The sequence below is a fragment of the Canis lupus genome, chromosome 23, assembly GCF_048164855.1.
Source record: "Canis lupus baileyi chromosome 23, mCanLup2.hap1, whole genome shotgun sequence".
Classification (NCBI taxonomy): Eukaryota; Metazoa; Chordata; class Mammalia; order Carnivora; family Canidae; genus Canis; species Canis lupus.
This window is the reverse complement of record NC_132860.1, coordinates 22,769,631-22,795,668: the sequence shown is the minus strand read 5'-3', so window position 1 is coordinate 22,795,668 and position 26,038 is coordinate 22,769,631. Positions and strand designations below refer to the sequence as shown.

At 38.9% G+C, this 26,038-nt stretch overlaps 2 protein-coding genes across 2 annotated transcripts; both read left to right on the top strand.

Annotated features, from left to right (window-relative positions):
- The first annotated feature begins 8,375 nt into the window (after positions 1-8,375).
- LOC140615486 (olfactory receptor 51L1-like) lies at positions 8,376-9,329 on the top strand. The gene has a single exon (XM_072795353.1). The coding sequence runs from the start codon at positions 8,376-8,378 to the stop codon at positions 9,327-9,329; it is 954 nt and encodes a 317-aa protein (XP_072651454.1).
- Positions 9,330-17,611: 8,282 nt separating this feature from the next.
- On the top strand, positions 17,612-18,547 carry LOC140615485 (olfactory receptor 51I2-like). The gene has a single exon (XM_072795352.1). It carries the CDS (start codon positions 17,612-17,614, stop codon positions 18,545-18,547), a length of 936 nt encoding a protein of 311 aa, XP_072651453.1.
- Positions 18,548-26,038: the final 7,491 nt, after the last annotated feature.

Genomic DNA, 26,038 nt, shown 5'->3' with positions numbered 1-26,038 from the left:
AAATTCCACTGGGTACCCAGGAGGAGGTCCCAAATCAGGCCAAAGATCAATAGCATTGAGAACCTACTTTACCCCACATTTTCCCTGGGATTCTTTTCCATTGCCCTACATAAAATATGGATGAATTTCTTTTCCTGAGTCATGCTTAAGAATGCTGATATGCTCTTGCTTAAATTATAATGCCGCCTCCTATATATGAGACCTAGTTGTTTTGGTAGCACCAAAAACTGCCCAGACGAAGACTTTGTTGAAGTTCATCATCAGTGTACGAATATCAAAACTAAAGTGAAATTGAACAAAAATGAAAAGAGAATAGTAAACAAAAAAGCACCCAGAACAGAACCTGGCAGAGAAGAGATAAATTCACCTCAGCAAATGTACCTTATCCCATGGCTCCTTGGCATTGCTTCCCTCTTCTCGCCCTGGTCAAGTCCTCCTCAGTTTCTATCCTGGTTAAGCTATATCTTTTGGACTCTTTAATCACATTGGAAGAATCAGAACTTGTCACTTTTTCCTAATGGATGATCCCATTAGAACACCTCTAAATCTTTCTGTGGATGTGCTCACTTCTGGTCCTACTCATTTAGTAGAAGCCCTTGACCCCAACCTTGACTCTTCTCTTCTTCTCATCTCTGATTTTACCTTTCCTGTGGACTTACTGACAGTAAGCAGAAGTCAGTGTTTGTTTCTAGGTATTTCAGTTGTGAGATATATTGCACAATGATATGAAATGTGACAAAGTTGCAACAAAGGAAAATACCACAAATATTTGTAAATCATAATCCCTTTGCTCAGGAGGCTGTGGACCTAAAACTGGCAGAGAAGATTGTTCACACCATTGACTGAATGAAATGCATTTCCTAGTGTAACATTTGTCACATAGTAATGTACTGCTTCATGTCTCAGTTTAGTTTCTTTTTTTGTTTTCTTTCTTTCTTTTTTCTTTTTGTCTTACAGAATGGATTACTAAACAGGCTCCTTGCAGGAATTAGCCATGTCTTGTTAACCAGTACATCTCTATAAATACAATGACTGGCAGAGAATAGATGCTCAATGAATACATACTATCAATTTTGGCATAAATTGAAATTCAAAGCAAAGAAAGAGAACTCTTCTAGGGAAACTTTTTCTCTTTACACTCAGGAAGCCCAAGAGGACCCCCTTGTGATGCCATCCATCAAAGGACGTTCCTCATCATTTTCCTAGTTCTGCTTCACTCAGGCCCTCTGGCCCTTCCAGCGTCCTCTGCCACAGGTTACTAGGTCCCAGAATGCTTCCTGAGAGTTATTCTTCACAGCTCTGGGGCATGGGAAACCTTGTATATAGTCCACCACCTCTCCTCCATGATCTGGGCTGAACAGAAACCTTGCTGAGTCTGTTTGATAAACTCAATTCTCTTTTTTTTTTTTTTCCATGGACTTAGGAGTCTAGCAGTTCCTGGGGCCAGAGTAATCATACCCTTACTTCCACAAAAGGCAACTTCTCTTGCCTTTATATTCCAGCGTCTGCCATCTCTTCATTTCTTTTTTTATTAATTTTATTTAAATATCTTTTAGTTTATACTTAGCCTGAGAGAATTCCTTTGGGTGGCATGAAGATGGTTAATACCTGTAAAATGGGTTTCTGATTTAAATTTTGGCTTCTTTTTTCTGTTTGCCTGGTCAAAGTGGGAGGAGAAATGGTTGTAACAGCATACCAAAGATCCCTTGGTATAATGGCTCTTGAAAAAGGTAATATTAAAGACAGTTGGGAAAGGTTGGATTATTCACTGAACAGTACTAGCCAAATTTATTCCCCGTGTGGAAGAGAAAATTTGATCCTTACCTAATAGTACACATAAAATGTATTCAATTAAAGATATAAACGTTAAAAGGAAAACTTGAAAATGTTTAAAAGGAAATATGAGGGATCCCTGGGTGGCACAGCGGTTTAGCGCCTGCCTTTGGCCCAGGGCACGATCCCGAAGACCTGGGATCGAATCCCACGTCGGGCTCCCGGTGCGAGGAGCCTGCTTCTCCCTCTGCCTGTGTCTCTGCCTCTGTCTCTCTCTCTCTCTCTGTGACTATCATAAATAAATTTAAAAAAATTAAAAAAAAAGGAAATATGAGAGAATAGACAATTAAAATACAGTAAAACAGAACACACCAAAAACAAAAAGACAACACAAACCACACTAAGAGATTAAATCTGCAACATATGTCTATATGAGTAACTGATGTTTAATGATCAGAATATATAAAGAACCTCTATAAATCAGTAAAAAATTAAAAAGAGAATCCAATAAGAAATTAAGCAAAGATATGAATAGGCAATGCACCTACAAAAAAAAGGCCAAATATGCCAATAAAAATCTGAAAATATCTGTATATCTTCATAAGGAATTTGGAAAATAAAATAAATAACAAAAAGATATCATATTTAATCAATAAAGCTAGCAACATTGGAAAAAAGTCTGATAATACTGAATGTATATCATACATACACACACACACAGGAAAAGCATTAAAAACTATGTTGAGATTGATAAACTCTGGAAAATAGTTTTAAGGAAAGGAACAAATCAAGTGAGCCATGTTACATGGAAAGTTTTAATTCTATCTAGGAAAAAAATTTAAGGCAAATAAGCAAATTGTTAAGATTTGTTAAAATCAGGTAAGCTCACAGATGTACATATACTCAAGTGGTTATTATATCATTCTTTATGTTTTATAATTAAAATACCTCCTACTTACATACAAACAAAAGTACAAAGTGAAATTTTAAAAAGAACCAAACTCTAAAACTCAACATAAAATGCTCTGTGTTTGTGTGCTATCATGCATGTGGGTGTGCATGCATGCTTATGTGTGTCCATGTGTAGAGGGCCATTGGAATCCCAGTGCTTTAGGCTTGGGAAGCCTGAAGGAGCACTAGAGTCTTTTTGTCCTGAAGCCAGACACCCCTTAAACATAGGTTCCATTCTAAGCTTTAATGGAAGTCTACATAGCAGACCACACCACTGAAAGCAGCTGTGAGATTCAGAATGGTTTTCCCATAATGGATGGAAGGTATACTGACTGAGAACACAGAATTTGGATATAGATTCAAGTCTGAGTCCTATTTGTGCCACTTATTAACAGAGAAGCCACTAACATTTAAATTTCTTTCTCTTCAAAATGAGGAAATCCATACAAATAATAACATATTTAGAAACTTCCACTTTATTCAAAATTAAAATGAAAACTAAAATTTTTAAGATCATTAATAAACAAATATTAAAAGTTAATAAGCATGAAGTAAAAGAGGGATTTTCCCACACTGGTATGAGAGTATAACTTGATTTGCCTTTTATAGAAAGTGAGATGCATTGAAAGGCTTAAACATACTCATACCCTGTGTCTCAGAAGCACCTCTTCTAGAAATCTATCCTAATGAAATAATTATAAAGGAAATATAAAGATTCTAGAATGTGCACTCTGTGAGGATAAGGATTTGTATTTTTCTGTTTGGACACAGACCTACTTTCAGCAACTACAGTGGTGCTGGACATCCTCTCTAAACTGGATCAATCTCTTAAGAACAAGATCCTGCTTTGGTAAAGGAAGTTCAAGTTAAAAAACATTATTACTTAGCTTCTCCTTAACATCTATGCTACGGAAGTGAACTGCTTTAGTATTAAGTTCATAGAACTTCTATACTCATGCAGTGTCTATGTTTTCAGCTACCATGTTCTCCTCTTCAGTAAAAAACAAGAACAAACCAACAAAACAAAGATTTGTTCATGCTAACGATAATATTTGGTGTAAATTGTGTGGCCCATTTACCAGCACCATTTCTATACTCCCACATACAAAACTCTTTACAAACATGTCATGTTATTTAATATCTTCACGCCTCCCTAAGCCTTCAAATCTGGCATTGTGTTTGTAAAATACATATTTTCATGTCATTGAAACTTGTCTTCCAGGTAATTGAAATTCACATAATTCTATAATGTCTTATTTTGGGACAACTCTGAGCCTTTTGGTATTTCTCTCCCTATCTGGAATGTTGGACCCAGTGAGGGAGCAGCCATTAATAAAGAATTCTTGTTAAATCTTTACATTTCCTGTGAAATCTTTTTGGTTTTTTACTCTGTTGGGAAGAATCCGTCCTTTTCAGATCTGTCTCCTGCAAAAAACAATGATTTTCTCAAAAGCAAAGATTGTGTTTTATTGATATTTGCACCCAAGTATATGTTCCAAAGCTTGTGGTGTCTATATATTTGCTGAATGAATGAGCATGGTAACTATATGATAGGAAAGAGAGTCTCAAAAGGAGGCTGGACTGGGGAAAAGGGGATCACAGAAAAGAGGACTGAGGGTTTACCAATAAATTTTCTTGTAACAATAGCAACTAGTGGGAGAAGAGAACGAAGAACCATCTGATTTGCAAAGTATCTCATGACAGTACTTAAAGGTCACTACATTTCCATGGAAGATAAATGGGGTGCCCAATGACCAAGTTCTGGGAAGCTACTGATCCCTCTTTGGTGTATGAAGGTCTACATTTACCTAAAGGAGTTTCCTCTGAGGGCCCAAGACCCAAGGGGGGGAGAACAGAGAGCCATATAATTGCCATTGCAGCAGATGCAGACCTGCATCCTGATTTAGTCAGAAGAGGCTGGGACAGGAAGTGAGAAGTATTGCAGGATTGGAGAAAGAAGCCATAGACAACAAGGGACCAGTAAGTTGTTGAAGGTGCCTAGATATAGCCAACCCAGTGACGTCTCTGGTACCTCCTATCTAGAAGGCCTATAGGTAGGGTGATGGGATAGTGCAGCTTCCAGGTTTATGGCCAGTCTATGGTATCTTATTTCCCCATGATCTTTTGGGTTGGAAAGAGAGACCAGAATTTGTCACTAGGTGTTCATTTGCAAACATGGCAGCTTCCTGAGTAAAATCTGAAGCTGGCCCTGGCAGATGGAGGGCAGGGAGAGATTGAAGAAAGAGGCAGGCCACTCCAGATTGGTAGATGGCAGGTTTAATAAACAAAGGAAGTTACTTACAATGGCATGTCTTGGGCACCACAGGAAAAGTAGCTCTCTGCACCTACCACCAGAATCTTGAGTGGGTTCAGTCATGTATACCCTCCAGATGGGCTCAACATACCTTATTCTCCTAAGGCTGTGTCTGAGGATGAGGAAGGCAGGTAGAAGGTGTATTTCAAGGACAGAGGTGAAGAGTCAAAAGCCTCAGATTCCCTGGGTCTTTCTTATGGGTCAAGCTGTGGTCATGTCGTCTTGGTGACCTCCCCTAGCACTGGGCTGAGAATTGGACTGGAGTAAAACAGGGTATGGCAGGAATGGATCATAACCTCAACAACTCCAGTCCCTCAACGGATATGGCTTCTAGCACTTCAGAACACTTCTTTCCATAGTCCCTTTAAATCCAATAGTTTCCCTGGAAAGAAGGCAGGGAACACATGAAAATCTCCCATTGCAGAAAAAGGTTAAGATTCACTCACTTCACCAGTCATGTGGCTGGTTGTCCAAAAACTGCTTAAGAGCTCTGAGTCCCAACTCTGAGCTTCTCACTCTTTGCTTTTGTCAGATGACTTATTGGCTTTCCCTTGGAGCTTGCTGCAGATATGAAGGGAAGAGCTATAGCTCTCAAAAGGTAGATAATTGCTGTGGAGAACTTCCAATTAGAAAGTAGTGTTGGAAACTGCAGGTAATAATCTGCATCTGTTGAGTGTGTGGCTCTAACTGCACCACACGTAGAGTCGCTTATAAATGGCTCAATGATCTACAAAGGGTAATAGTTGTCCTACTTTTTCAGATAAGGAAATTGAGATTATAAAAAATTAGCATAATTAAAGAGTTAATAAATGTTGGAGGTATGATTTGAATGCAGACCTAATTTCAGAGCTACTTTCTTCACCACCACACTGTGGTACCTAAAGAAACTGTGTCCAGAAGGCCACAGGACTCCATAGGTTCTTCACTGCCAGTGGGCTTGAGAGAGTGAGATTGAATAGAGAGCAGTTGGAGATTCCCTGGGTGCCTCCTCACCCCTCTGTTCTTCATGCTTCTCATATCGGCTCCTCAGTCTGACCATATCCCCTATCCCCATCTTCTGTGCTGCTCAGCTTCTCTCTCATGTTGTCTCAAAGGAGACTCTCCTTTCTTCTCAACACCCTCTCCAGACTTGCCACTCTGCACCCACCCCTTTCTTTGCTTCACCCTTTCTCTCTCCATCTTCCCTCAGTCTCTAAACTTCCCATTAGTTTAGCCCTTGGCTTTCCACTTCACTACTCCTCTGACTCTGTCCTCTCCCTAGTTGTCTGTCCATGCCTGTCTGGTGCCAGCCTCTCTCTGACCTTAGCCTTGCCACCACTTCCTCCATCCATTCCTGCTCTGTCTCACATGCTTTCACTCTCATCTTGTGCTCCTCAGGTTCTTCTTCTAAGTCACCAAGCCCCTTTATCCCTGACACCTATCCAGCCCTTTTCTGTCCTTCAACATGTTTCTCCCTAGCTTTCCCCATAACTCATCCTTCTTTGTCCACTTCTTCCCAGTCTTCCAGCCCCTCTTCTTCCTGAACCATGGGTCTCTGCAACTTGCCTTTCAGCATATTTGTTTTAAGGCCATTTCTCTTTTCCTTCCTCTAACTGACCCTCATTATACCTTCCCCCATTCCTCAACCTCATCCTGTCTGTCCTTCAGTAAATGCTGTGATCTATTCCTCAGGATCCCCTTTTATCCCTGCCCCCAGTTACTCCCTCAGCCTGTTGCACTGTCAGTAGATTCCTAATCTTTCAAGGGCACGTGGCACCTTATGCCAAGATCTAAAACACTCTCATGTTAAGGAGGAGATGGAATTTCTTTCTGCATAACAGGAGATAAAGAGTAAAACTCATAAGGGAAGAATACAAGAAAAGTATTGTTTGGTTTGGTAGCAATAGCAAATATATTTGTGTATTATAATCCAGAGTTGGTGCTAAATTTTATACATATCATATGCTAATTAAAACACATCAATTCTTTACTTAGGAAATAGTATCATTATTTTACTGATAAGGATGCAGAACCAAATATTACATCAGACACTGAGATCTCAGATAGCAGGGCTTGTGTTGTGAGCACCTCTCCAGTACTCCTGTCTTTAGTTCTTAATAAACTAATTTGAGTAAAGAATAGGCTTGGCCCTTATTGCTTCTATTTCAAGGTACACTTATTGATACACTTTTTTTTTTTGCAATACCTATTCAGGAAATACTGCTCTAATAAGTAGCCCTGATTTATTAAAGTTAAATCAGTTCCCCAGCTTGATTTCTGGGGAGAGATACTTTAAAAACATAGAGAAGAAAGAAAGAAGAAAGAAAGAAAGAAAGAAAGAAAGAAAGAAAGAAAGAAAAGAAAAGAAAAGAAAAAAAAGAAAAGAAAAGAAAAGAAAAGAAAAGAAAGAAGGACAAGAAAGAAAGTTCCAGAAATAAGAGTAAAGGTAGCAGCTTTAAAGATGTAGACTGTATTAAGGATGAATTAGCATGACTTCCCAGGGATCTGAGGTACCTGAGGCATAAGATACTGCAGAGTGAGTCATGGGTTCTTTGAGAGGGTTAGATTTGGAAAGAAGCAGGATACCTCTTCTCCTGATCATAGGGACATGTGGGGAGGATCTCATAATGGCAATAAGGAGAGCAGACTGGATGAGGAAACTCTCTACAGGCATTCTTGATTTGCTTAGAAAATTGGAAATAAATTGGATATAATTGGATATAATTTCTTCTACAGGAAAAGCTTGAAAGGTTGAGTCATACAAAAAAGACAACTTGGGAGTAACAGAATTTCAGAGAATCTCAGCACTGTTAAGGTTGAGCTCTAGATTTTTTTTTAAAGATTTTATTTATTTATTCATGAGAGGCACAGAGAGAGAGAGAGAGAGAGAGAGAGGCAGAGACCAAGGCAGAGGGAGAAGCAGGCTCCATGCAGGGAGCCTGACGTGGGACTTGATCCCAGGTCTCCAGGATCACACCAGGCCAAAGGTGGTGCAAAACTGCTGAGCCACCGGGGCTGCCCAATTTTTTTCTAAGAGAAGTTAAAAAACAGCAATAACCCTATGTTTCACAACTGATTAAGAACAAAAGTAGAGAAAAACCCTTGTTGAGGCTTACTGTCATGAGATAAGTAAAGGGATGGATGGGAATAAGAGAAAGAAGGGAGGAAGCAGGAAAATGACAGGCTGCTTCTGTGGGCAGTGGTTAATCAGGAGGTCACTGAGTCCACAGTATACAGAAAGACCAGACCAGCCAGCAGGAGATTGGGGTCCGGTGATAGCAGGAGTGCTCAGTGCTTAATAGCCTAGTAACTCTCAAAACACCACCCCCTTTTCCTAGAGTGAATAGACTTCTTGAGAATGAGGATATCCACCCTACCAAGGGCCAACATGAGCTTCTCTACATTCCTGCTAACAGGTTTCCCAGGCCTGGAATGGGCTCACCACTGGATCTCACTACCCATTTTTGTAGGATACTTGGTGGCCCTCATAGGTAATGCTACCATCTTGCATCTGGTACGAACTGAACCTTCTCTCCAGCAGCCCATGTACTACTTCTTGGCCATCCTGGCTGTGACAGACTTGGGCCTGTGCATGTCCACGCTGCCCTCAGTGTTAGGTGTACTGTGGTTTGACGCCCGGAGGGTGGGCCTGGTGCCGTGTGTTCTGCAGCAGCATTTCCTGCACTCCTTCTCCTTCATGGAGTCAGCTGTGCTCTTTGCTATGGCCCTGGACCGCCTGGTGGCCATCCGGTTCCCATTGCATTATGCATCTGTGCTCACAGGTCCTCGCGTGGCACTGGCCGGGGCTGTGCTGGGTATGCGCAGTGCCGCCATCACAGCTGCGCCCTCACTGCATCTGTTGAAGTTTGACTATTGTCGCCCAGGGTCTCTGTCTCATGCCTACTGCCTTCACCAGGACATGATCCGCCTGGCCTGCTCCGACACACGCTTCAACAGACTCTATGGGCTGTGCATCATCATGCTGGCCATGGGTTCAGATGTCCTTTTCATCCTGCTCTCCTACGCTGTCATCCTCCGCACTGTGCTGGCCATCGCTTCTGCCGGGGAGAGGCTCAAAGCCCTCAATACTTGTGTCTCGCACATCCTGGCTGTGCTTTGCTTCTATGTGCCTGTGCTAGGCCTTTCCATCGTGCACAGATTTGGACACCACACTTCGCCCTTAGTGCACATCCTCATGGGCACCGTCTCCGTGCTCTTCCCACCCCTGATGAACCCCGTTATCTATAGCATCAAGACCCAGCAGATCCGCAGGGCCATCCTCAAGGTGGTTTCACTGGGGAAGATACAGTGAGGCATTGGCAATGGACTACAGCAGTTCAAAATGAGGAATGAGTTCACGCTTCTTTTTAAGCCTTCATACCTTAAAGCAAGTTCTGCTTACCTATTTTAGTTTGATCAATTGATTGTACATCATGAATTGACTCTAATGTTAAAATCAAATAAAGTCTATGCTCATACTACTTATGTACATCCTTATGAATGTAAAGTGGCTACTTTCTTATATTAAAAAGAATGATTTTTTTTTACTTAAATGTTTGCATGTTCAAAGTGATTTTTATATTTTCTCCTCTACTGATTTGGTAGAACTCTAATTACATAATGTTGTTAGTGATAAGTTACTCTGATTATGTGGAGACTAAAATCATCACTTCACATTTTTTGGATTAACTAATGAGTTTGCCACCATTCTTTAAAATATAATAATTCTATTACAGGAGAAAAATGAGTGGGAAATATCAGAAAGGGAGACAGGACATGAAAGACTCCTAACTCTGGGAAACGATCTAGGGGTGGTGGAAGGGGAGGTGGGCGGGGGGTGGGGGTGACTGGGTGACGGGCACTGAAGTGGACACTTGACAGGAGGAGCATTGGGTGTTATTCTATATGTTGGCAAATTGAACCCCAATAAAAAATAAATTTATAAAAAAACAAATAAAAGTCACAAAATGAAAGAAAAAATAAAAAAATAATTCTATTATATACATTTATCAGGGAAAGTTTTTTTGTATATCTAAGAGTAACTTTCCAATATATCTTTTTTTTTTTTTTTTTTTTTTGTCTATATCATAGTCTGGGACAGAATTAAGTCTGGAGGAGGCATAAAAGCTTAATGTATAGGGTCCCTGGGTGGCTCAGTTAAGCACCTGACTCTTGATACCGGCTCAGATCATGATCGCAGGGTCATGAGACTGAGCCCCAAGTCTAGCTCTGTGTGGGGTGTGGAGCCTGCTTAGGACTCCCTCTCTCATTCTTCCTCTCCCTCTGCCTTCCCCCCCTCTATTTCTACTCTCTTTCTCATTAAAAATAAAGCTTAATTTATAACCTGAACAAGAAAAATTGAGGTTGTCGGAGTTCAGATCTGTAGGTAGTAATGTGGCAGAAGTATGTCCTTGAATTGCTAACCTAAGGAAAAACCCCCAGATCTGAGTACAAGGTGCAAATTCAACAGGCCACTTAGATGATACTTTGCCAGTTTCAGTACAAGACAATTTCTGCTATCCCCTTAGGACACAAGAATGTCATGGACCAATAAGATTTAGGACAAAGGACAATTACCAGATTATTTTAGAAGGATCTTTAAGCAGACATATACTATCATACAAATACATAAGATTATAAGAGACATGCGGGACATTTATGCACATACACGGATGTGAATGGATATTCAGTTTCACTTTTCACCCAGATCCGAGGGTTCTTTCCTTGGATTAATGAGTCAAGGACATACCTCTGTCATATCACTACCTACACAAATGCACATTTGATGGTAAATATATTCGTGGGAAAATATACATGCTTATAGGTTCATAAAAACTTGCAAACAAATTTCTACATGAAGGAACATGGTATATATACATCTACACACATGCGCACACACATGCATTCAGATGCATATTTACATGAATTTACACACTAGCGAATGCACATAAAAGCATGCTCACACAGATATGTATATCCACACACACACACACATACACATCTTGTATATTATCTCTGAATTTGACTTATAGTTCCCCAGAGAGCATCTGCTGGGATCCTCTGCTCTTGGCCCAATTCCTGCAGGCCTAGAGGCAACACATTCTTCTGAGGCTGGTTTGCCTGTGTATCCCAGAGGACTGCCTGGCAAAATTGAGAGAAGGAGAAGGCTAGTTCTAAAGTCACAATAAATAAGAAGGCCAGTCAGCCCCTGCTTCCAGGTAGTGAGCTGAAGACCAGCCTGAGACTGACTACCTTGAATGGGTAGGTGGACCTTCATAGAGGAGTAGTGGAGTTGGCATAGAAGTCCAGCCAATTGCATCAGGAGGATGGGAAATCAGTTCAGGTGAGCTGAAATGGGTTTCCTTTCTGAGATGCAGCTCATTTCCAGCACAGATTTTATGCTCCCCTTTCCTCATGTCATGAAATATCTCTCCTGGCAGGACTCAGACTTTTATCCAGAAAGCCTCACTGTGGCAGAGAAATACTTGATTTGTTTTATTCAATTCTTCTCTATTAATTCAGGAAAACTAGGGCAGGGAAACCTCCCTTTTTTTTCCAAGTCCAAATTTTAAAGTAGGTATTTAATTCTCCTTTTAAATCGTTGTTTCTTAGACCTATTTACCCTCCTCTCCCTAAACTTCCATGTCAATAGTCCTTGTCCCCTCTGTCCCATGCAGGCAGCCACATAGCCTGTAGGGCCTAGTCACTCTTGAAATCAGCTCCTCGATGACCTGTGTTTTTCACTGTCCTTCCTCCCCATCTGGTTGACTGATTCCTCCAACCCATTTGTTACCATGGGCTTCCTTGTACCACTTTTGTTCAGGCTCCTTGTTCTCTTAAACTGCAGGTTTGCCACTGTGAGTTGGCAAGTCACTTGAAATGCTGATCTCTCACTTTCACTTGTTAAATGTGTATGAGTGAGTTGTGAGTATTTTGAGAATAAGTCAGGTGACCTATATACAAAGATAACACATACAGGGCACCCTTCCAGAGTACCTGATACATTGTACTAAATCAATGTGGATTGTTTTTCTTTTCTTGTAATTTTAAGTAAGAATTACCAAATTCTAATTAAGAATTACCTTTTCCCCACCAAACACCAGGCTTTAACCTCCTTTTAAAATATTTCCCTCTCAACCCACACACCTCTTTCATCAGCATCGATCCCTGACTTCCTAAGGTAACAGCTTTTCATATACAATGGAGTAAAAGGATATTACATGATTTTTTTTTTGTCTTGAGAGGATATCATTTGATAGAAGAAGACAAAGTCCTTCCCCTGTTTCCTGTTTCCTGCCTCAAATTTCCAGCCTAGACCAACCGTATCACCATATCAACATGCACCTTCTTTCCTGTTTCCTGCCTCCCTGTGTCCCTTCCCTTTTATTAAGCCCTGGTGACATGCTCAAAATGTAGGCCCTCCATCTTTTTTTATTTTATTTTATTTTATTTTATTTATTTATTTATTTATTTATTTATTTATTTATTGTAGTCAGAGAGAGAGAGAGAGAGAGAGGCAGAGACACAGGCAGAGAGAGAGAGAGAAGCAGGCTCCATGCACCCGGAGCCCGGCATGGGATTCGATCCCTGGTCTCCAGGATCGCGCCCTGGGCCAAAGGCAGGCGCTAAACCGCTGCACCACCCAGGGATCCCCGGCCCTCCATCTTCTTTGGAAGAGCTTACAGACAACCAGAAGAAGGCACACGACAACTTAAATGGCAATACAGGGGATGGAGTGCTAGATTAGAGGGAGGTGCTGCTGCAGAAAGTGATTAACCACATGCCCAAGTGAGGAAGACATCACAGGACTGACATCTGAGCCAGATGTTCCAAAACAATGATGAAAGTTACACTGGTTTTAAAATATAATTTTTAGTTGATCTGAATGCTGAAGTGTTTAAGAAATGGAAGGCAGAAAAGAAAATAATAACAAAAATCACAGGAATGACCAGGAGGGGAAAAGAGGTGTTAGGATGTGTCAGGATTTGCAGATGAGTCAGGTTAAAAGAGGTAGATCTCTGGGAGTTTCAAAGAGGATGCAGACATGAGATAGAAGAATTTCCCTTTCATCTTAAACAGTGGAGGCAGGGAACAACAACAACAGCAAAACACTGTTCCTTTTATCAATTCAAATTGATGGATGATGTTCAGATACCACTGACTTCCTCTCCACCAGACCGTTTTGAAGTGCCAGAGGATACCATGCATTTTAGAATCTGTTTCCTTCACTTTTTCTTGGTGCCTCCAAAATTAATACACCGGCCAGTAGACAAAGAAGATGACAAACACAAAGTTGAGGCTGGATCCCAGGCCACTACTCCCTTTCCACAACCTGTATCACAGACAGGCATGTTCTCTCTCAAACTTTATGGGTTTCCTTTGACGTGGTGGGTGATACTCAGTATTGGCAATTCTACACAATGGCTCCCTTCTCATGCAAACATTTTTTGTTTGTTTGTTTTTAAGGCTTAGAGTAGCTTGTGGAAAGCAGCAGCCTTTTGTTTTACATATTATTAAATATCACTTTAATAGATGATTTAAAATTTTGTTTCATAAAATGAAACGATGCTTAATTAAGCATAATTTGAATATCAGATTTTGTATGTGTATGTGCACAAAGCTGTTCTGGACAAAAATGTCAAACATTTTTTTCACATTTCTCATTAGGATAATTTCTCCAAAATTGACTCACTTAGTCAATGATTAAATGTTATGTATATCATTCAAGCATTTTTTCTTTTTTATTTGTTTCAAGTCTTTATTTAAATTTTAATTAGTGGGCAGCCTGGGCCGCTCAGCTGTTTAGCGCCGCCTTCGGCCCAGGGTATGGTCCTGGGGACCTGGGATCGAGTCCCACATCAGGCTCCCTGCATGGAATGGAGCCTGCTTCTCCCTCTGCCTATGTCTCTGCCTCTCTCTCTGTGTGTCTCTTATGAATAAATAAATAAAATATTTTAAAAAATAATAAATTTTAATTAGTTAACATATAGTGTAATATTATTTCAAGTGTAGAATTTAGTGATTCATCACTTATATATAACACCCAGTGCTCATTACAATTGCCCCCCTTAATGTCCATCATCCATTTAGCCCAACCTTCCACCCCACCCCCCAGCAACTCTCAGTCTTTTCTCTAAAGTTAATAGTATCTTCTTATGGGTTTGACTCCCTCCCTTTTCCCCACCTTCCCCTATGTTCAAGTATTGTTTCTTGAATTCCACATATGAGTGAGATCATATGATATCTGTATTTCTCTGACTGACTTGTTTTACCTAGCATAATATACTCTAGCTCCATCCAGGTCGTTGCAAATGGCAAGATTTCCTTTTTTTTTTTTTTTTTTTTGAGAGAGAGTCCACTTAAGTGGGGGTGGGGAGGGGCAGAGAGGGAGGGAGAGAATCCCATCACGCTCCACACTTAGTGTGGAGCCTGATGCAACGTGTGGCTCAATCTCATGACCCTGAGATCATGACCTGAGCTGAAATCAAGAGTTGGATGCTTAACTGACCGAGCCACCCAGGCACCTCAAGATTTCATTCTTTTTTGTGGCTGAGTATTATTCCAGTGTGTGTGTGTATGTGTGTGTGTGTATCTCACTTGGGTTCTTTCCATAGTTTGTCTATTGTTGATAATGCTACCATAAACGTTGGGGTGCATGTGCCCCTTCAAATTAGTATTTTTGTATCCTGTGGGTAAATATGTAGTAGTACAACTGCTGGGTCATAGGCTAGCTCTATTTTTAACTTTTTGAGGAACCTCCATACTGTTTTCCAGAGTGGCTGCACCAGTTTTGTTGTTGTTGTTGTTTTAATATAGGTGACATTCATCCACATCCTGATGGCTCAGGAAGCAGACGCAAATGATTTCTTACAGGCATTCCAGATACTTGTAAATGCAATAAGGTTGGGATAAAGATACAAAATTGTTATCTTCAATCTAGAAAAATTTAAGCAATTCAGAAATTGCTTAATTGCAAAAAAAAAAAAAAAGAGAGAGAGAGAGAATAAGGCTGGAGAGAGAAAGGCCTGAGTGAAAAATGATTATGTAAAAATTAAATGCCGGGCAGCCCAGGTGGCTCAGCAGTTTAGCACCACTGTCAGCCCAGGGTGTGTGATCCTGGAGATTCAGGATCAAGTCCCACGTCAGGCTCCCTGCATGGAGCCTGCTTCTCCCTCTTTCTCTTTCTCTCTCTGTGTCTTTCATGAATAAATAAATACATAAATAAATTTAAAAAATAAAATTAATAAAATAAAATAAAAATTAAATGCCTGACTTACATTGACATTATTATTACCATTATTTCACCAGCAAAAGTAACAGTTGCTGGAAGTATGCAGTATGCTACCTGCTTCATACACATTCACTGGTGTAAGCCTCAGACAAGCCTAGGGCTACATATTATGTCTGCTTTCTAGATAAGGAATAGAGAGCCCATGGGAGAGTGACAAACCAGGATTCCAACCTAGGTAATCTGACCCCATACTCTGCAGCCCTACCTTTTTATGCACACTGCTCTGAAATTCCAAAATACGTAACATGAAATCTAAGAGCAATACATAAAGAAGCAATTAATAAATACATATTTGTAAATGAAGGTTGAATTCTAAGTAATCCAAGGATATTGCTAAAAACAAAGCAAACACTTACATACTATAAACAGGAAGTAAATAACTTCGACTGTTATTATGCCAAATTGAGGAGTGGAAGGGTCAAGCTGAAAGGGACAATATACCCCAAATACTAATTAGAAAAGCAGTCAGGCTCAGAGTATCAGCCACATAAATGGTTCCTAGTCAAGGAACACCTCATGACATCATTGAAATCTGTCCCTCAGAGAGAAGTCACAGGTCTTTACCGAAGATTTAATGTCTCCCACGAGAGGCAATACTACTTTCTTATAGTTAGTGATCACCAGATAGTTTATAAGGCTCTTTTAGGGATCCACGTTGGGCATGGAGCTTCCTTTAAAAAGAAAAGACTCTTGTATACACATTATTATGTTTACTCTCCTTAATTTTTACTATATACTATATGATTATCTCCATTTTGCAGATTTAAAAATCAGAGCCCACCAGAAAGTTGAAATCAGAGATTTAAAGTCCTATTTGCAGATTCAATTGTATCCCATCTTCTGTGTCTCCAAATTCCTCATCGTCAATACACTTCCCTCCATGTCATGTTTTTACATTTGTTTGTTTCCAATGGGAAATAAGATCTGTTTTCTTTACCTGACGAGAAAGATATCCTTTTCTTCCACTCTCATTTTTCTTTCTAACCTGTCAATTTTGATTGAACTTCCATACTGAAGTTGGAAGTTTCTTCACAGATACAACTTCTTGATATGCAAACATCTTTCCCTTTCTCAACATATTCATCTCTTGGATAGTGTAAAATGATGCAAGTGGCCTTCCAGACAGGCTTTCCAAAACCATCAACACTATTGAGGTGGGCCATCATGGATAAAAAGACTTCTGTTTTGGGGGTGCCTGGGTGGCTAAGTTTGTTAAATATCCAACTCTTGGTTTTAGCTCAGGTCATGATCTCAGGGTCCTGAGATCAAGCCTCAAGCCCTGCAGAGAGTCTGCATGGGATTGTCCCACTCCTTCTTCCACTGTCCCTCTCCCACTCCTCTCTGTCCCCAGTGTGCTATCTTTCACATCTGCCTCAAATAAATAAATTAATTAATCTTTTTTTAAAAGGCTTTTGTTTTTATATGTGCAGTTTCAAAAACATGGACTACTGCTCATCATTTTCATAGACACAGTAAGCATTGATTAAGCATGCTGTCGTGTGTGGATTGACTGTGGGAGAGGAATTATCCATTGGACAGAATATTTCTTCCCATTAATAGAAATTCCAGTGGTCAAAGTATTTCTTTTCATCAACCTTTATAACATTGACTTTTTCCATGTTTTCTTCCATTGTGAGTAAAAACCAAAATGATCATTCAGAAGGTAGTAGAAAGAATATGGAGAACTGAGCCCATTTTAGAAGTGTTTTATCCAGTAAAACTAGAGAAGTCTGTGTCTCCAGTGGAGAGCAGTCTTCGATACTGCTTGGGGTGGCAGAGATGGGCATTTAGAATCTTTATCTCCTGAGCCATCCTCTACTAACATTGAAGTAAGTATATTCTAACCTCTGTTTCCATAGGCTACTTAAAACCCAATATTCTCCAACAGGTAATTCAGAGAATGTCTGACAGATTACAGCTTTCTTTGTGTTAATGTTTTTCCAATGATGTCTTTTTAAAACTACACAATACGATCTCTTGATAGAAACATGGAAAACATTAAATTCTTACCAAAGACAGTGGAACCAGTATAGAGATTAGTTTTAAATACGAATGATAAAATATCCTATCAGATTCTCTTATTCTGAAGATTGCCTATTTCTAAGTATGACACCACATTTTTGTTTAGCATCAAAGACCAAAAAGAACTGATCATGAATGGGAGGAGGGACATAAGTGGGCAGATATATGACGCAGAGGAAATTGCAGGTTATCTCACTCTCCAATAACCTTTATGTATTTCACCCCAGGTTATATCTCTGGTACCTGCTTGTGTCAAAGTCCTCGGACTCCAACATAGGAAAATGTTCAACAGCAGTCAATTCAATCCCAAGTATTTTCTGCTAACTGGTCTCCCTGGTCTGGAGGCCCTGTACCCTTGGTTTATTGTCCCATTCTGCTCCATATATCTTGTGGCCCTTGTGGGCAATAGCCTGGTCCTGGCAGTGATCAGGAAAAACACCACTCTGCACCAGCCGATGTACCTTTTTCTAGCTATGCTGGCCTTTGCAGAACTTGGTGTCTCTGCTTCTACACTGCCCACTGTGTTGGGCATCTTCCTTTTTGGTGCCAATGAGATCTGCTTTGAAGCCTGCCTTTTGCAGATGTTCTCCATACATTGCTTTTCCATCATGGAGTCAGGAGTTCTGCTGGCCATGTCTGTGGACCGTTTTGTGGCCATCTACAACCCACTGAGGTACACAGCCATCCTGACCAGGCCCCGTATTGCTGCTACTGGTGCTGCACTTGGACTGAAGAGTGTGATGCTCATGTTCCCACTGCCTTTTCTCCTGAAGGGTCTGCCCTTCTGTGGCCACAATGTCCTCTCCCACTCCTACTGCCTTCACTCAGATCTAATCCAGCTGCCCTGTGGGGATACACGTCCCAACAGCATTCTGGGGCTCTGCATTGTTACTTCTACTTTTGGGCTGGACTCGCTGCTCATCATCCTCTCGTATGTGCTGATCCTCTACACAGTGCTGGGCATTACCTCTGGGGAGGGAAGGTGTAAGGCCCTCAACACATGTGTGTCACATATGTGTGCAGTGCTTGTGTACTATGTGCCCATGATCAGCGTGGCTCTGGTGCACCGCTTCATGAAGCACACTGCACCTGCTCTCCGTCTACTCCTGGCCAACATCTATCTTCTGGTGCCTCCTGTGCTCAACCCCATCATCTACAGTGTTAAGACAAAACAGATTCGCCAGGGGCTCATCCAACTCTTTCTTCCAAGAAAATAATGAGGTTAGGGCCGGTGAGATGGTTACCCACAAGCCACTCCTTTTCATCACCACAAAGGTGGTCCAGGGAAGCACAGAGTGCTTCAATGGCACCAGTAGCAGCTCTATGGGACCTGGTCATCTTGTCAAAGTTAGAAAGGTTGATAAGGCTGCATTTTGATGAATGTATTGAGAGCTCACATTTCATATACAAGAGGTCATAATCTAAATCAGTATTGTATAGTATTTTGTCAGCTCCTTTGTTATATGTATCAACTTAAAATGTACCTAGTCTTTAACCCAGAAATTCCAATTCTTAGCACTGCCCTAGATTTATGCTCTGCTGTTTGTTTATGACCACAGAGACTTGAATAAGAATTTTCACTTCAGCAATGTTTGAAATAAAATAATAGTAATTTAAAAAAACTAATTGGCTGTCCATAAGTAAACAGTTTAATGAGTTGGGAATCTATCCATACTATGGAGTATTCTACAGTGTAAAAAAGGCCTAGATTGATAGGTATTCAAAGTTTAAGCAAGAGATAAGAAGATACACACACACACACACACATACACACACACTCATGTATTTAATAACACTTTTTGTAAAACAATTTAATCATATAAAATATCAGTTAATTTCTGAATTTAAAAATGCATGTTAAACTGATAATAATAATAGCTTCTTTTGGAGGAGACTGATGGTGTAGAGAGACACAAAAGGAATTCTTTATCTGTATTATTTTAAAAGATTAAGAATAAAGCATTCAACATTTTCCTTCCTTATAAAAATACACAATATTATGTATATATATATATATGCATATTTAAGTTTATACTGAAAACCTATTCAAATCTTAGAACAATTAGAAGCAAACTAGGTACTAAAAACAAAGCCCTATAATTGAGAATAAGCCCAGAAGGAATAGTTTCATAAATCAGGAATCTGTACAGTTCTTGAGGAATACTGACTTTGGGGAATAACACTAATAACACTAATACCTTACCTACTAAGGTATCATTGGAAAAATCTACTGTACATGGACACTGAGATGGTGAAGTGGAAAGCAGAGAGAATTATTTGCTAATGCCAAATATCCTTAGTCAGATTGAGATTTTGAAATGTGAGTTTCCAGAATCTGTGCTGAGTTGAAGTCATTGCACATGAAATGTTAATAAGGAGACACAGGAAGCTTGTTTTTTTCTGAGAAGCTTGTTTTCCTCATTGAGGCCTGGATTTACAAGTGTCTCTGTCCTCCTCACAAGACAAGTTGCTTCCCTATTTGAATTCTAACTGCAGTTTTCCTTCTTGCTGTTTGTCTCATACCACACGCAAAATGGTAATCAATAATTATCTTGTACTGTTTTATTTTTTATGTCCAGTACATTTTAAGTTCAGTAAGGTAGGGCAATGTTTTGGTTCACTACGTACAGCCAGTGACTCCTCTGGTGGCTCAGAATATACTAGCTTTTCAATAAATGTTTGATGATGAAAAAATTAATTATTGAATGAATCAATACAAGTCTACATATATTTGCTTGATCCTTATGTTTATATCACATCTTTTTTATTCTGTGTGCATGAACCCCATTTGATGACATTGTGTACCCATTACTCTTTCTCTCCCTTCTGTTTCTGTATTGACTACCATTTTTCTCCCCCTTTTACTTTTTCAGGTTCTCTTTCTAAAGTCGAAAGAATATACTCCTGGAAGATACTAAGCCTTTTAACTTCTCAGTAAAACATTAATGACTTCAATACAAAATTCATCCTCAGTCGCAGCATATATGCATTATTTAAACATTCTTAGTAACATTTGGGAGACTATTGGCAAAATGCATACCTGTTTTAATCTTAATCATGTTTGGAAAATCTATGGTAATATTTTAGATTTGGTATATGAAATATGAGTACATTTGGAAAGAAATTTGAAAATAGGAAGGGGATGTGTGAAGGTGTTATCAAAGTTATAAATGTAATATATTTTATGAATCTGTGCAACTCTTTAAGGTAGATTGTTCACATTATACAAGGGATTATAGGCCAAGATTTGAATTCACTTATATATATCTCTGTGATTTAAAATTCCTCATCATTAAATGCTTTGGTAATCTGCCTCAAAATGCAGTGAAGACTGGTTCAGACAGAAGATTTGAATATGGGTTTCTTTTTTCTGATAGGTTTTATAAAAATATTTTTACAAGCTTTCATACATAAAGTTTCTTTTTCCCATGAGACTATCTCCATGCTGCTCATAATTCTATTTTTTTCCCTTCATAAACATATCCATTCTGTTTAGTTATCATTCTTGCTCTTCCATCTCTGCCCACATAGCAGTGTCACCCCCTGGGGTAGGGTATCTGATGACCACTAAAATTATGGCTTTTTTCTTTCTCCCTCAGGTACACTGGAATCCAGATTAACATACTCCTGGTATGTTTATGTTACTTTCTGCCCAGAATAGAGAGCTTCAGAGAAGACTATGAGTAAAAACCTTATTAACGGTTCTGTCTTTCCCTTCCATTACCTACAACCTTCTTGTATCACCTACACTGAAGATGTTCTAATTAGTGACTCATAACTCAACGATAATTATAAGCCTCTTATTTGTCTCAAATATCCACTCATACACCTGTCTTGCAAAATATTCCAACTCCAATCAATTTACAGAGATCTCATCTGAGCCATTTATCTAGGTATTGGAAGAGAGCACTCCAAATCTACAGACTCTTCTGTCTGGCATACATCATAAGTCTCTTTACCTCACTTACACTGAACATGCCTTGTTTAAATTCAAGTTCATAATCCTGAATATTTTGCTACTCTCTGAGATCAAGATATTTTCCAAATCTATTTACTGTGTCAGGTCACTTCTTCTTTAGCATATCAAGATCTGTACCAAATACATTTCTTCTTGGTGTTCTCTAGGTGCTCTGCATGCATGGGTTTAGTTATTCTGAAGGTCATTTCAGTGGATAACTTTTTGGCATTCTGTAACCCACTCTTCTGCCCAAACATCTGAACACTTCCCTGCATTATTGAATGGACATTACTTTGGAGACTTGGGTGTCTGGTGTTCCTACTTTCTCTTTGGAAGTACTTCTTCATTGGTATTTGTCATCTATTATTTGTTATCACTGCTATCTACAGGCTGGATTCATTGTTTTGTTTTGTTTTAATTTCATTTATTTATCCATGAGAGACACAGAAAGAGGCAGAGATATAGGCATAGGGAGAAGCAGACTCCCTGCAGGGAGCCTGATGTGAGACTTGATCCTGGGACTTCAGGATCACGCCCTGAGCTGAAGACAGATGCTCAACCACTGAGCCACTCAGGTGTCCCTGGATTCATTGTTCATTGTGATCTGTACATACTGCTTTTTTTGTAAGATTCTAGACATTGTTTCTGTGGTAAAATGGCAGAAGGCCCTCATATCTGAGTGCTCTTGTACTTAATGTTGATAATCATTTTCTTCCAGGTGCACCACTTTGGACAGCCTACACAGTGTCTGTACTCCTATAGGTTGCCATTGTCAATGCCTTTTCTCTCCTCTTCAATCCACCTCAATACTTACAGTATCAAATTCAAGTGAGATGCAATAGCATTTTGCTTGGGTATGAAAAAAAGTTAGGGCATATTAGAATAAAGAGGACCTTTGAGTTATGGAGTCTTGGATCACTCTGAACTATAATGATGCCACTTTAGGATATTCAGACTTCTCTATGGCTTTGGTCACCACTACTGATTTATAAGCTATAATGGATAGAGGAGGGGTAAGAGAGAAGAGTCCTCCTTCACATAAAAAAAACGAAGACCTTAAAGCAAAAGAAAAAGAGAATGGAATATAAACCTGAGCTGAGGTTTTCCTGGGTGGAGGAAGCAACAATATCCTTAACATTAAACATCTCAAAAACATCCTTGGAGAAGGGAGGGCGTGGTACCATCAAGTTTTGTGACATAGATTTATTTAATGAGATTTCCTGTGTCAAAGTATGCACGTAGCTAGCACATAGCTAATATTCTGAGGCCACTCCCTTTTTCCTTTAAATGGCCTACCCCACTAATTAGGTGAATCCAAAATGTTAATATGGATTAATGGCCAACTACAACAAAAAAGATTTGAATAATTTTTTTACTGCATCAAGCTTTATCTGGATTTTTTTCTAATCAAAATGATTTTTCTTATTATAATTCATCTACTAATTAAACAATCACTTTGTGATTCTAATCTGAATCTGATAAATTATAATATAGCATAATATAATACTTTAATTTTTCTATATTCCTGGAATTGCTTTAGCCTTTTGCATATTTGTATTGAACTTCTATTAAAGTAATTTTCTTATTACTCATCTTGGAGATTGATGATTAAGGAAAATTAGCTTGTAACTGTGAAAGAAGAATTTTTAATATAATATTAAAATTTTCTCTTCTTGGAATGTAAAATATATACTGTCATATTAAATATATTTAGGTTATTAGGGAAAGTATTTCATTTTTTGTAATGGTATGTAAAGCAAGAGAAATGCCTTCTAACATTGATCAAACTCATTATTAAAATTAGTTCAAATTTAACCATTAGAAAGAGTCTAGGACTTGCTTTAGTCTTTGAATCATGAAGTGGTCATGGATGAGCAAGTGGAATTGAGCTTACCTATTCATCATCCAAGAAGCCAATGGGTGTAAACAAGCATTGCTTACCAACAATCCCTTTCATACATAATATTTTTGCTAATATATTTTTCTCACTCCAAGATAGGTATCTATAATATCACTTGGATTGAAAACCAAGAGAATTTACTCTGTTATAAAGAGATAATTATCAAGATGTGGTATATTAAGTGTTTGCTAAGAATTGAGCACAACTCCCCTTTAGGCGATGCCTAATGTATAATTTAAATTTTTAACATATGGAAACACCAGAAGCCCTAGGCAAAATTTAAATGTTTATGTTTGTTCTGTTTTTTAACTTTCTACTTAATTTCCTAGTAAGAAAAACTGTAAAATTGTTTTATTTCTAGCTCTCTACTTGCAGAAGTTGTTCTTCCCCAGGAGTCCAAGCAGATCTACACTCTTCACATTTTAGCAACAAACACAGTTTGGCCCACCACTGAGCATATCCTTTAAAGAATATAGGAATGGGCTGTTATAATCCCTTTTAAAATTCTGCTGATGCAGAGATGATTGGCAGTGCTCACATCTATGTGATAACTTTATTCTGTTTTATTGACCTAGATTGAAAGGACAAGTTCCCCTGCCTCCGAGAACAAATTTAAATTTGTTTGTTTAAGACATATTTTAGATTATAAGAAACACGGAAAATGACTTGTCAAACTAAGTTTAAGTTGTTTTAAGAACTAAGGGAATTTGTACTAGTACAGAGTTCTGGTATACAATAAGAAATCATAAGTTCTTCATGTTTAGGAATAATCTACTAAACCTGAAATAAATATCACACAGCTAAAAATTAACATTGTGGGTTGTTTGGTTGGCTTTTGCTTTTGTTTTAGGTTGGTTTATTCGTTCATTGGCTTTGATCTATTACACACCAAGCTCATGGGTCCAATCTTATCAGGTCCAAAAGACCTGATTTCCTATTTTAAGATAACTGCGGTATCTCACTGTTGTCCCATTGTTGGCATTTTCATTTTTGTCAGAAACAAAATTACAGAATACTTGCAAAAAACAAAAGCAAGGAAGATGAAAAGCACTTTCTCTAAAGAAGCTTATATCTGATAGATAATTTTGGCTAAACCAGGAAAAAGAATAATGATTAAATGATAATCTTAAAAATGCACATAATTTATGTAGAATTAAATTCCATACACACAGCACAAATATATTTGTCCTAGAGTAAATTTTGTGTAGTATGTGTTTACATATGTGGAGCATTTGGATTTCGCTAGTTTCAATTTCCTATGGAAAAACTTTATGTGAAATGTGGAGTTCGAGAAGTATACTATGACTGATACTTCAATATTGTTAGCCTTATTTAAAATACAGATTATGTAATTCCTGTTTGTTTTGGTAGAAAATTACAGCTTTCATTTTTATTTTATTAATTAATTAATTAAATTTTTAGCTTTCATTTTTATTTTTTTTATTTTTTTTAATTTTTATTTATTTATGATAGTCACCCACAGAGAGAGAGAGAGAGAGAGAGAGGCAGAGACACAGGCAGAGGGAGCAGCAGGCTCCATGCACCGGGAGCCCGACGTGGGATTCGATCCCGGGTCTCCAGGATCACGCCCTGGGCCAAAGGCAGGCTCTAAACCGCTGCGCCACCCAGGGATCCCAAGCTTTCATTTTTAAAACAATAATCCCATCCCAATGCCTCATCTAAAATATATTCACCTCAGCAAGAGTTTTATATAAAAGTTGCTGTAAAAATTAAAAATAAAATTTTGGGCAGATATTTCTTGTGGAATCACTGCAAATATTGTACATTCCATTTGGTGCAATGATCTGAAATGTGTCTTTCTGAGAAAGTTGTGCAGTGTCCTTAGTATGACTTACTTGATAAAAATAGTTAATAAATAGAAACTCTAATTTTCATATATTTGTCAAGAGAAAGAAGGGATCCTTAAAGATATAATAAATGTTAACTAACGGTGCTGAATTTCTGAAGGAAAATTTGACCTAAGTTCTCCTAGAACCCAAACTCAATTTATAATGGAAAACAACAATCCCTTTCATACGTAATATTTTTGCTAAATGTTTGAAACAGGCCTGGACACCTGGAGGAAAATATACCAACATCCCAAATTTGGCTCAGCGTCCAGGTGTTTCATCCATTCAGTGACATCTATTCAGCTTCTCATCTTCACTTCCGATGTGTTTAACACAATTCTACTTGGTCCACTCACCCCCGTGGCATCTCCTGGATCTCCAATAGCCTATTTTCTGATCACAGATATTTATCTCCCAAACTCCGCTGTTTTCTTATTCACTCGGGATTTGTTTGACTTTAGTAAGGCCACCCACGTCTGAGGCAGTCCCTGCATTTTATCCGTCTGTCAGCTCACTGCTGAGTTTATACATACCTGGATCTAATCTAGCCACACATCATTTAGTGTATAAACTCTTTTCTCTCTGGTTAAACCAGCAGAACAAAAATATATTTTAAGAACAACTTTTGAAAGTCCTATAAAAATGGATTTTCCTGCCAAATCTTTTTTTTTTTCTTGTTGATCAAAAAATTAGTCAATGAATCAGCCATCCACAAATAATTGAAATCCCTGATTGGCTCAGCAATTTTAAATCCTCTTTAACACTGGCCTGGAAATACTCACTCTCTGCCAGCTCTCTCTAGTCATCTTCTGCTGGTGATCAATCTTTCTGATCAATCTCCCCCTCCGTGGTCCTCAACCCTATCTGAAACTTTTCCTCACAAGAGCTTAACCCATTGGATTTCATCATCTCTTTTTATTAAACACCCTTGATATTTGATGGATACCATCGACTCTGTGCCCTATTCCTTACTTGTTATCTGCATATTTGTAAAAGTGAT

Excerpts from the sequence above, each read along its gene's own strand:
- LOC140615485 (XM_072795352.1), top strand. The coding sequence starts at position 17,612 with ATGTTCAACAGCAGTCAATTCAATCCCAAGTATTTTCTGCTAACTGGT.
- LOC140615486 (XM_072795353.1), top strand. The coding sequence starts at position 8,376 with ATGAGGATATCCACCCTACCAAGGGCCAACATGAGCTTCTCTACATTC.